Source organism: Strigops habroptila, chromosome 3 (genome assembly GCF_004027225.2).
Source record: "Strigops habroptila isolate Jane chromosome 3, bStrHab1.2.pri, whole genome shotgun sequence".
In the NCBI taxonomy this organism is placed as follows: domain Eukaryota; kingdom Metazoa; phylum Chordata; class Aves; order Psittaciformes; family Psittacidae; genus Strigops; species Strigops habroptila.
This window is the reverse complement of record NC_044279.2, coordinates 41,187,603-41,200,766: the sequence shown is the minus strand read 5'-3', so window position 1 is coordinate 41,200,766 and position 13,164 is coordinate 41,187,603. Positions and strand designations below refer to the sequence as shown.

General features: G+C 37.3%; 1 protein-coding gene across 8 annotated transcripts in view; it reads right to left on the bottom strand.

Annotated features, from left to right (window-relative positions):
• NAV3 (neuron navigator 3) overlaps nucleotides 1–13,164 on the bottom strand; it is a 547,425-nt gene that overhangs the window by 123,437 nt on the left and 410,824 nt on the right. For all 8 annotated transcript variants that reach the window (XM_030479342.1, XM_030479337.1, XM_030479339.1 and 5 more), the window contains one exon: nucleotides 5,918–6,033. In XM_030479342.1, coding sequence (XP_030335202.1) covers nucleotides 5,918–6,033 — 116 coding nt within the window. The remainder of the gene's footprint in view (nucleotides 1–5,917; nucleotides 6,034–13,164) is intronic.

Here is a 13,164-nt window from a genome sequence, read left to right as displayed (position 1 = left end):
CAGTTCTAAATGTTTTTAAATACATTCTCAAGAGAGAAAAAAGACTTAAATTTAAATATACCTTTTCTCACAGAGGAAAAGATAGCAGTCTCAGAAATAACAGACAGGTGAACAAAGAACTAGGTGAATTTCATTCTAATTTTTAGATACAAACTTTTTATCTAGGGGCAATTAATTTCATAACACATTATGTAGAAATCTACAAATATGAACACTGTTGTATACCAATATACTGCGTTTGTCAGTGTGAAAATATGCTCATCTCAAATCCCTACCTGAGAAACCGTGACAAGAAAGTAACCTTTAAAAATGCCACCCTAAGAATTACAGACTGTTTGCAGATTGTCTGTATGAATAAACAGATGTTAACAGAAGCCTTAGTGTACTTCTTGCTTTTCACTGGCTCAGTTTACACTTTTTGAATATATAAGGGGGAAATAAAAAGGGGGGGAGAGGGGAAACTTCTTGGAAATTTTAAGGAAAGGTACATTTTTTCCTACGTAACCCACATAAACACAGAAGTAATCTAGAAAAATATTCAGTAGTCTCAAGCAATGATGGTTTTCCATATTAAATCACTGACACATTCCTAGAAAGACATGGTCCACAAGAGGAGATACCACTCCGCTTCCCACCTAGTCCACAAAGTCAGAGGAGATAAGAAGAATGCTCTGTCAGCCCAAGTACAAAATCACCCCAAATATTCAATGCCTGCCACTTCTTCAGCACAGAAACAAAACGGAAGACTGCTGTGTTTACTCCCAGGGTCTGCCAGTTGCAGTGGCATACAGGCCCTTAAAAGGCTTTCATGCACGCCAGTGCCTGCCTGAAGCAGAGCCCAGTGCACCAGTGTGGATGTTGACATGGTCCCTGTTGAGGAAGCAGAGCTCCAGCACTGCCTGCATGCTCCTGCACCGGTACATGCTGCTGGCACCATGTGGCTATAACAGCATTTTCAGCAGGGCTGAGGAAGCTGCGAAGGTTGTTAGAAAGGCTTTAGAGAGCTGTATTCACATAAGGGAATTTTCAAAATGAAAGGCAACTTCACTCTTTTCCTACTCAACGGTTTTAAAACCTCAACTTACACTCAAATTGGTACAGTATTCTCACTTGCTATGTTTTGAATTAACAGGAAAGGCAATGATTTGGGCCCATGATGCACATACTTTAAAACACAGTGAGTCAAATGCTGGGATATGGAGATACTGAGACTGATCATACAACCTCCATTCAGCCTTCGTGTGTACAAACACTACGCTACAGCATTAATTACAAGGTTATATGAACTTTTCTCCCATTAATCCCATTGCCTCACTTGGTAGTCAGGGCATTGTGACCATCTTCAGATACAGCAGATACATATGAACCTATCGGACCAAGCAGGAAGAACACTGCATTTATCCTTCTGCTTTACTACATCTCTCCAGGGTGTCACTTGACAATACATAAAATTGCAATGTGGAGAATTTTCAGGTTTATTCATTGAAAAATACTTTTGCAATGCTCATCCCTCCATTTTAAAATGATGAAATACAGCAACAAGCAAATACTTCTTTTTAAACTAAGATGACAAAATATGAGAACAGAGTAGAGCAAATGTCATGATAGAGCATATTCCTCAACTAACCTTGAAGTTCCATGCATACCCTACCCACCCTGCAGCAATATGTTCAAATCAAGAACAGCACAGGGAACTTCCCCAACCCATCACAGTCAGTGTAACATATTACCTTATTTTTACTGTCTCTTTCATAAAAGGAATTATTTTAAGAACTAATAATCAAGGGCAAATTTTGCTCTTAGATAAGACTTTCTTTGAAGTATCAGTGCATAGTTTGGAGCCTTACAGAGGAATTATGTAATAGATCTCCAAATGCATAAGATTATTGATCTCTTCAGCTAAGCTTACTTCAAAAAAATTGTAAACTATTTACACACCTATTAATTATTTCCTTCAGAGAGCAATAAATTAAGCACAGTAAACATAAAATCTTGGAAAAGGAATGTTTTTATGCTAATGCTGTCATTGATATTGGCCTATAACACTTAAAATTACTTTCATTTCTGCTTCATCCCTCAGATTTTTTATAATTAGTCAATATTTGTAAATTCATGAATAATTATTTAATCAAACACTCTGCATTAAGCTTTTTGAACATGTAAATACTTGTTAAAGCCAAACGGTATCACTGATTTCATAAAACAATACTTTGTGGTTACTGACATGTACAGTTTACAATGGATTATTAAATAATTAACATACTGGCATCCTCCAATAAACTCGATTAGAGACTGATAAACGTCACACCTACTACAAGTATAATACGAGATAAGAAAGTCTGAACAACTTGTTCCTAGTCATACCATGAAACATGTGGATTACTTTAGTAGGCTTTCTTTTCATTCTCATTTTGAAATCCTATGTAGTTATATATAGTCTATCAAGTTATACTGCAGTTTTTCAGAAACATACATACTGAGTAGTCTTGTTGAGGCAAGTGGTACATAAAGTACATGCAAGAGCGAGCGCTTATACATGACTGCAGAACAGGACTCCTAAATTTGTGTCTGGGATTTCCTGGACAGAAGTCTACACATCTGTATGCCACATGTGCCATGAGTCTACTGTATGCACAACACACCAAAACTACTGAGCAGGTGACTTGTGCCTGTAAATGGGACTCATTCATGTGTATGGGCATCACTGGCACTGTGCACGCAGAGGGGATCCAAGGTGTGCAGGAAGCCTTACAACTACTGTGCATGTGCTGTACTGCTGATCTGCACATGCACCATGGAAACATCTGGGATTGTTCTAGCTGAACTTTGCAACATTCAGAGGAAATAAAAAAAAGTAGAAAAAATGTCTGAAGCACTTCAGATCACATCTGGAACAAATTCCCAGCAGAGACAGAGGAACAGTGAAGAAACCCGAATTTACAGTAGCTCTACCAAGAGGCAAATTACCTAGGACAGCCGATTTATGGGGACAAGCTAAAAATAAAGAGATTGCTCAGTTTACCAGGGCTGCACTTCTGGGTCTATCCCAGCCACACCATCTCACTCCCCCGTCAGCACCATCCTTCTCCCAAGGCTGTGCAAGTAAAACCAAGTGATCACTTGCAGAGTAGTGGGCAGGAAACAAGAGGTTTGCACTTTGACTTTGCCACCTCCTTTCACTAGCTCTGAGTGGGAAGACAGGAGAGGTTTTAAAGGTAATCAGCTCTCTTAGAAATAGGGAGGAAGACAGAGCAGAGGAGAGCTGGAAACTACCCCTACAGATTCTCATTTTACCTGTCTACTTCCCCATCACAAGTGCTGAGACAGTAGCAAAGAGAAGTGAACTGTCTTGCTGGGCACAGAAAACAGAGCCATGACTGTCCACCAAAGCAAGGAAATCAAATTGGGTTTGGTATCCTGAATCACTCAAGAAGAATGGTACCTGACCAACCACTTCCAAATCTTTTTAAAATTATTATTTCTGCATCCAAGTTTTGCCGATATTGTGGGGAAGCCTTGAACCAGCTTTGCTTACAGCATTAGTTTAAGATTGTTTGGCTGATCTTGCCCCAAAGTGGATTAGGAGCCCTGATATGATCTGCATGGCCGGTTATGGGAGCAGTAAACTTCAGCCAAGAGACAATTCAAAGATAAGTGAGTAAATACTCTGAAAGTAGAGAAACAGTTTATACAATGACATGGGCTAAGATACCTTAGTCCTGAGCTTGTTAGCTTTAGTTGTAAATACTTGGCCCTGTAAAAATAATAAAGAGTAATGAAGTAGAATCACAATAGAGGTGCTACAGCACTTTATGAATGCACTCCTACAAGATCTAGTGGTTTCCTGAAATACTTAGTCCCTTGCATGATCCTTACTGATCCTTACTCTATATCAATATATTGTGCTAGTGGTTTTGTTTACCAATGTGCAAAAGAATCCCAAGATACAATAAAAATGTTGCCTATCCATAGCAGCAGTGAAAGATTTCAAGAAAAAGATAGTATCAAAGTGAAGGAAACTCTGGATTCATCTCTTAACACCCTGAATACACATGACCAGATCAAGAAAATAACCCTTGCATATCTCCTTGCTACAACTGGTATAATCCCTTGATCACAGCAGAATAAAGATGCTTCTAAGTAATAGAATATACTTATTCTTTTTCATGGCTAATCCATCATGGAATAGTCTCCTGAACAGGCACCACATAAGGTTTTTTTCATGCAGGTTCACCAATGACAGAATCGCCAATGACTTGGTGATGGTTCACCAATGCAGACAACTACTTATTCGCTATTGTAGTACTTGATCTATTAATTCTTTTTTCTGCTAACAGCCATGTGTTTTCCTCTGTATACAACAAACCACTGACCACATTTTCCCAGTGGTTCTGCTTTGTTGCCTTTTCTATCAGTCAACTACCAATGCTAGTCTGAATAATCAGATTAGAAATCTCTCTGATGTCTAGTGCCCTTTATGCCATTTTCTTCTTTTTGATGCTGTTCCTTTTCTGTTCAGAGCAGTAAAAAGCCAGAAGACATGATATCCCGTTTGAACCGATATATTATTTTTTAGTATCTCTGTGGATAGTTCCATGGATCATCTTTTGATTTGCATAAGTGTTTTTAATTATAGTCTTTCTACATGCAAGACCAATGAGTCTTTTTTCTGGATTAATTAAAAATACTTTTTTACTCTAACAGGCATAGGTCACCACCAGGGAACGCATGTTCATGCGTTTCAGGGTGACATATTTCTCACAAAAGCTGGCTGAGCAAATAAGGGATGTTAGACTTAGAAAACTTCCAAAGGGACTGAGACAAATCAGGACAAAACTTCAATTTCAGTATGAGTCAGCTAAATGCCAAGACAGTCCCACAAAAGTTGGGCATCTGATTTCCCTTCTGGTGGAGATAATTTTAGACTGATGTGTCAAATCAGTGCTGTAAGTGAATTATATCCTGTGTAAGAAGAACCACATGACTCATTATAAATCCATTTGAATGTTAAAAATTTGGAGTAAAAGGGCAAAACTACAGGTGAATCATGTGGGACAGGATTTCTCCTTTTATTATAATAAAAATGCTAATAAGAGTAAAGATGTTAATAAAAAAACCCCACAACCAGAAACAACAAAACAACAACAAAAACAAAACCCCAAGCCCCAACAAAACAGCTCTGGTAAAGAGTCCCCTTGAAAGTACTCCCACACAACCCTGCTGTCCTGATGAGAAAGTCAGCTGTGACACACTTCACTTTTTGCATCCACAGGCAGAGTTATGACCAGATCCTGGGCTGATGTAAATCAGCACGGCTCTGTTGACTTCAAAGGAATTGTACCAATATGAGTAAATAAAAAAAAAAACCCAAACTCCTCACATTTGTAACCTAATAGGGATTTTACTTCAGGTTTACAAGGGATTCCAGAACACAACCTTTAGCAGCTTAGGTCTAGCAGTAGCTTAAAGTTAGGTACAATGTAAGGATTTGCTCATTTTCTGAATATAGATTCATTTATAGAAGCAAAATATATCTTTGTAATTTATGTCTCAGTTCTGATGTTACGATTTAATTTGACGATCTTCAATGCAGCAGTGTCAAAGATTCTGGTATCTACTTTCTGTTGCTCCTCTTGGAACATTCAGTATGACTGAAAAATAATAATGACTTGAAACTCTAACTCATGACAGACCAGTTTCTGTAAAATGATGAAGAGGGTATCTGAACAGAAGGAGCCAGTTCAGATACGAGAACTGTGCATTTGAAGCACTAACTATGCATGACCCAAATTTTCTGCATATTTAATACCACTCATGAATAGAGGTCAGAAGTATCTCAACCCATCGCAAAGCTCCTGGTAAGAAACAAATGTAAATAAAGAAGTTAACAGGCTTCTCCTGGCTTATTGTGACTCACCAGATATCTCCTCTAGGCACTGTTTGGCAGTCTTACTGAACGACAAATCCATTTTAGTAGGACTGGTGCAGGAGTCAGCAGGTGGTAAAGAGGTACTGTCATTTTCTGAGAGAGTTCTGTAATTAAGGAAGAAGATTGATTATTATCTGTCATTCATGTATTAATAGAAACAAATGTTTCTTGCCCCTCCATCTAGATTTGTATCCCTATATGGTGAAAATACCATGAACGTCACATTCTTACTGTGTTAGTTTGACTCCAGCTACAAAAATTTGCAAGCAACTAGGAACTCTCTTTGTCTGCCTCTTCAGAAACCACGAGTTAATGCTGAGAAATTTGGAGCCATTTTGTTTCCTCACATTTTCTCTGCAAGAGAGTCAACCAGATATAAGTAGAATCCATTTAAATTGATTGTCACATCCCTGCACATATATAAGGGCAACGAAAACTTGCAATTGCTGAAATATTAAGTGAGAAAGGCCATGTGGGAAGAAGCTTATTCAAGGCTGGAATGGAAGTCTGGCCTAGATATTTAAATCTATGTGCAGCTTCTTTTGATAATGCCCCTTATATAACTCTGTGGAAATGAGATAATACAAATTTTTTCATTAACTTGCTAACAAATAGCCCATGTTTTCTTTGATGGTATATTTCTGTGGATATCATTGATAAATTATAATCGGTACCCTTTGTTGAATACAGTTATTTGCTGTTGCGTAATGGTTAACAGCAAGAAATACACAAGCACATGGATTATAATACAAAATAGATCACAATTACTGTCTCTTCTTAAGGAACAGCTATAGCATCTGTTTTACACAAGAACTACTGAACTATGATGCCATTAAATAGCAATATGTACCACATTTGTATACAGTAAAAGAATACATGTAAAGATATACTAGCCACTTTTTGAAATAAAATGGAAGAAAGTCTTCACTTGGAGTTTAAGTTCTTCCAGCTTTCCTGACATGAATAGCACACTCAATTTTTTAATTTCTTAAGACTAGTGAAATATTTATATCCTAATTTTAAAATATTATATTTATAGCTCGCTTCTCAAAATTCACCATAAAGTGTTTCCAACTATACTCTAAACACAAATATTCAACTCTGTGATGAATGCAGATTTTATAAATATAACTGATAAAAAGTGACGCATCTCTCAAAATAATTTTATGGCAACTTGTTTTATGAGATAACTTTCCAGTTAACATTTTCTTCAGTTACCTACTGAATGGATTTTTTCAGTAACTCATACAGTAACTGAGGGAGCAGATATATGTACAATGGCACAAATACTGTGGTGGAATCTGTTGATTAGAAACATTTAACTCTGACTCTACTTACAGAGCAACAGAAATGTAAATGATGTCTGATCTGATGCAGTGTCATTCTTATCAACTTCCGTACTTTTAGGATGCTGGAAATGAACAACAGCTCTATAAAAAACTATTTTAGGTTCTCATCTACCATTTCTCTCTGTAAAACACTACTGGAAACACAAGCTGAACAGGTGTTGCAAGATTAACTATGTTCTACTGACCTTGAATGTAATTCTACATTTGGTGCCTGAGCACAGTGTCTTAAGTAAAAAAAAGCCTACTCTATCCCTCTGCAATGAACACACGCTGAAATTCCACAGTCCCACCTGCTTTCCCATATTGTTTGAAATCATCAGAATGAATGAGGGGTATGTCTACTTTAACCGAAAACCACTTTCAGAGGCCGTGAATGGTCATAAATCCTCCAGTCTGGGTTTAGTGCTGAGACTTAGAGCTGGATCAGTCCAGGGCAAACGATCAGCCTAAAAACACGTCTCAGAAAAAAGGCACTTGCAAAAATGGTAAAGGTAATGGTCTGTGCTTTTTTTGTTAAACCCAAATCATGGAGCGCTTGGGGTTGGAGCTGGTTTTTAAGAGGAATATTGGAAAAGAGTAGGTTGCTTTTAGTATTGAAGAAAAAGCACCCAGCTAGGTGGGTGTGGTTCAAGTATTTCTAGCATTCTCCACAAAATATATAAGGAGTTTACATCATTCCATGTATGGTTAGAAACAAAAAGAGATCCTTTCTGCCTGTTCTTCTGACCCTATGGCATTGCATTCTTGGTTGTACATCAGCCATCAATTGCTGCATCAATCCACGAGGGTGATGCAAACCTCTTCCTGACTAACTAAGAGCCTTTTATGTAAGTCTTCTAAGATGGATAGAAAGGATTCATTCCTGTTTATTTGGACATCTATCATCAGAAAAGGATGAAGTGGTCTGGACCCCCATCGATCACCTATACCCAACATTTGCACCGATTCTTCATCTAGTGAATGGAGACAGTAATACAAAACTTCAGTGATCTAGATTGTGCTCTGGTAGTGACTATTGATGATAAAGTTAATGCAGATGAATACATAACTCATTATTAACTGTATGGGAACACAGACACTTATCTTAAAAGGACTGGATCTCCCTCCAAGAGTTCCAACAAGTAATATGTGCCTTAAAGCAACTACTGAAGTAAGCTTCAGCATGATGAATGAATCTGTTTACTTAAAAAAACAATGAATACAAGTTTTCACTTGTTCACAACGTTGCTTGCCCAGGTCACATCAAAGCTTTTAGAGATATACTAAATACCAATTAAAGCACATTTTCATCCTTCAGTGTTTTGTTGGTTTTTTTCTATTTTCAAAAACCTGATGCAGCAATAACCAGGAAGATAAGTTGAAATATACTGTGAGAAAAGGTACTTGCAAGGATTTCCATTCCAAATTTTAGAATTTGATCAGTGTGATTAATTGCAGCATAAAATCCAGTTTCTGGGACATAAAATGATATTAGAATCTAAGACTTAAAGTAAAAGTATTGAATAGCAAAGATCATATAACACTAATAATTTCAAAATGTTTGATTTAATTTGTAGAAATAAAACCATGGAAACACAAACCAAATGTAAATATGATGTGGTTTTCTTAAATTTATAGGCAGCCTGAAATAACAGATCTAAGAAGCATGAAATGTCCATTTTATCTTACTTGAAACTTGAAAGTTTAAATATAATGTAAAATAAATGTGGTTTGCTATCAAAACAAATAACAAGGAACTGCTGTACTGACTTCATTCAGCATTTTTATGTTGAATTTGGTAAAAAAAAAATCAATGATTCTAATTATCTGAGGCAACAACAGAAATCCCACAGAGGACTATCAATTCTGCAGCAGTCTAAGGTCTGCTTACTTGAGCTATTTATTATGGAAGCAATGGGCCACAAGGCACCACCTTGGGCAGCCATGATGGGAGTACCCCAAGGAGGAATCTGGGGATAGGGCTCTCGTCAATAACTTCTCCCACCAAGTCTCCACTGGTTTGCCAGCAGCCAGGACTTCCACAGCAGCCCTGCCTTTTGGTGCTTGATGACCTAGGCACTGCTTTTTTCTGGAGACATACTTAGCCCAGATGGGTTGAGAACTGTCTAGGGGTGAAAGACTTCCAGGCAAAATCATATAGGAGCCTCAGCTCTTGAGGAACAAGGAGGTCCAGGTCCTATGAATGATACAAGAGATCTCTGCAGGACTGCAGCACAGATTAAGCTCTAGGCAAACGAACAGTAAATTCAAAGATGTTCTCATTATCCTCACATGTTGGCCTTAATGAATGTCCTCTATCCTTTACCCATTCACAGACCACTGCCTAAAACAAAAAAAAAAAATCTTGCATCTCTTTTGATACCAAGGAAAGTGAAAAGAATTTCAGTTTAGCCAAAACAACCATTGATATTTCTTCCAGTGCTGTGCACCTGCAGCACAGGTTAATTTAGGCAGCTGACATGAAAACAGAACAATCTGTTTTCCATTTTAATCATGGCAATCAGAGAATATATTTACCCCCAGCCCACTGAGTTACATGCTACCTATTTGTAAGAGCATCAAACACACTTACTGGGACAAATCCTGCTCTTAATCACACCTGCACAAGCTCATTCAATTTGATTAAAATGAGCCTGTACAGGAGTAATTAAGAACAGAATTTGGAACACTACTTAATAAGCTGTCTTTAATGCAGTCAGTCATTTCCTGTCTCTAAGGAAATAGCCAACCTTTGATAAACACAGATAACATCAAAGATTTGTTTGGTTTTTACTTAACATTTCAAAAGATATCAGATGAATATGCTGGGGGTTTTTTTCCAACATCTCTCTGAGGTGCAGCTGTCTTGAATGTGTATCACTGTAACAGACTGGCAGGACCACATCTGGAATATGAGCAGTTTGATCACCCATGTTAAAGACATGTGAGTTAAAACGGGAACAGCTGTAGGGAAAGGCTACTGTGTTGCTTATGGGGAAGAAGAAACTCTTCTGAAAGAGACATTTTGGTTTAGGCTTGCAAAAGAGAAGGAAGGGGATGGGATTATTCCCTCACATATTTAAAAAGAGCAATCAAAAAGAGGGAAAACAACTTTGTAAGTTACAGGACAACATTAAGAAAGTAATAAATGGATGCAATCTCATCATGTGGCTTTTAAACAATTTCTAACAATGAGATGAGTGAGTTTCTGGACAAACTTTCCCATTGGAGTAGTGGGGATTAACTAGTTTAAAATAAAACTTAATTGGTTTATGAAAGGTTTAATATGGTTGCCAGTGACAGAAGACTGAACAGAATATTCTTTTTTGGTTCTTTATCCTGCATTTTACTAGTTATTTAGTCAGAGGAATAAGGCCATGCTTGTCTGTATGGCAATTTAAAAGAATAACTTCAGATCATAAACAGCATGCAACCAAATTATCAAGCTAGCGTTTTAACTCAGCATTTATCAAGTATGTGTTTATAACAATTTCTTCACTTATTATTCTTCTTCCCAGCTCTTAAGCCAACACCTCTACACTGAACACTTCTTGCACAATTACTTGAAAATCAATCAAGCATGAGGAAAGGGGAGGATTTTTCTAAACACTGTTTTTGTTACAAGTAAAACTGGTGAGTGGCAATGTTTAGCATTACCTATGATTGAAAAATTTTGGTGGTGATTTGTTTTATTTTCACAATAATAATAAAATGCAGTAATGTAAATAACAGAAATCAATAAAGCACTGCAGTGTAACTTTGAATCATCACATTTTTAAAGAAAGAGTTGCAGTATGTTCAGCAGGAGAATCTATTAACAAACACAATGCCTTTCACTGAAAATTTAAACTCCACAGTCAGTGACCAGGAAGTACCTTCTAGTCACTAAAACTGTACATAAATATGGCTCCAACAAACCCTGAAGATGCTGTGTTTGCAGGATCCGTGAAGAGCAGTTTATTTTTTTCCCTAAGCCAGTACAAAAACATCCTGAACAGGCATCTGGAATTGAATTTCACTGTGCCTCCAGAGGTGCAATGAGATTATATCCTCCTTCCCATCTGTCACCACTCTGCACTTCCTATGCACCCTTGAAGCTATAGTCTACTAATAGAATTGTTTCAATCACCATATAGGAAAGAAGATAGCAATAAGATTTTAGTATGTGGATACTTATTTATTATACTGATATTTCCTTTCCCTGCCTCTATCTAGTGAACACTTTAATCCTCATAGGATCATAAAGTAAATCAAAGATGTTCTGGATGCCTTCTGGTCCAAAAAGTTCCGGTTATATTAAGTTGCTCAGGGCCTTGTTTGTTTGGGTCTTGAACAGATCCAAGGACAGAGCTTCCATGCCTACGGACAGCCTGCTCCAGTAACTCACGAGCCTTAAGGTAAAAATATTTTTTCTAACTTTTAATCAGCATCTCCCCTGCTGTAATTTGCATCTGTTCCCTCTTACCCTTTCACCCTGTATTACAGAGAAGAGCCTGGCCCCACTTTTTCTACAATAACCTATTAGGTAGCTGAAGTCACCAGTTTCTTATTCTTCAGGACAAAAGGAGTGCCTAACTGGTTGTTGTAGTCTGGCATTGACACTGAAAGAGGATCTCTGCAAGGTCCCAGTTCAGACAGTGCTGAAACTTCTTCCAGATGTCGCTATCTTTAAACTACAAATTTAGCTGAAGAACTGAAATTTAAGCAACACACAACACTGAAGTGCAGCTCAGGATCACGAGTGGTCAGCTAATTTTCTGCAGCAGTTTCTATGCTCTCAGCATTTCAGGAAATAAGCAATTCCTGAGCACCACAGCCCCTGGGATTTATGCACTTCAGATTCTATATTCCAACCATGGAAAAGAGACCCACTAAGCTCCTACTGCAGTTACTGAAGGAGTCAATAAAACCAAACTGCATTACACGTGTTCACTTACAATTCAACATTCTTCTATTGAAATATTCCATTAGTTTTTAAGCAAATCCACAGCAAAAGTTGATTGCCAACATATCACATACTTCATGTAGGGTTATGATGATTTACATCAGCTAAGGATTTGCTCCACGGAACGGGGTGATGTATGTTACTCCTGCAACTATTAGTTACATTTCTCAATTTACAGAAATAATGCAAATTTACATAATTTGGCTCACAAAAAATAAAGAAATTATTACATACAACAAGAAATATGTTCTTGTTCTATGCAAGAAAATGTTTGGAACTAGAGGTTATATTACATTTTTGAGCAATGTGTAGGAAAGCTAAGAACTCCAAATTCTGAGCACTTAAACTGTTATTCTCTTACTAAAATTTTAGGAGAAAGATTCAGACTTCTTTTTTGTTTTCATTAGTGCCTCTTTTTTTCCTGTTTTCACTGTAGCCTAGTATGCACTAACTTCAGTGTTACTCTTCTCCAACTGAAATTTAAGTACCACTAGGAAGATGATAGGTAAATTCTATGGCCCACTTCAATACATGTCTAAGGGACTCTGGCAGATGGCACAATTTCCATCTTCCTCCAATTCTTCCTATGTAGAAGAATGTGTAACTTAAAGTAGTGGCTGGTATACTTTGAACAATTATAATCTCTTTCATCTTCCTTTTTGTTGTTTTTTCCTGCTGTATCTCTCTTATCAAGCTTTCTGGCAGCTAAATTACATCTACTTCAGTCTTTCTTATAACTGTTGGACCCTGCAGTCAACTTCAGAGGGGATGCATAAGGGACTGTAAATAACCCATTCACAACTGCATTTGAAAATAAATAATCACTTGATGAGGAAGATGGAAGAATGTAAATTATACCCATTTAGATTATCTCAAATGCAACTCTGACTGTTGCTGCTAATCTTTGAAGAGAAGTAATAATCCCATAGAAATTTCCATGCCATGTTGTTTAAGAGGCATAA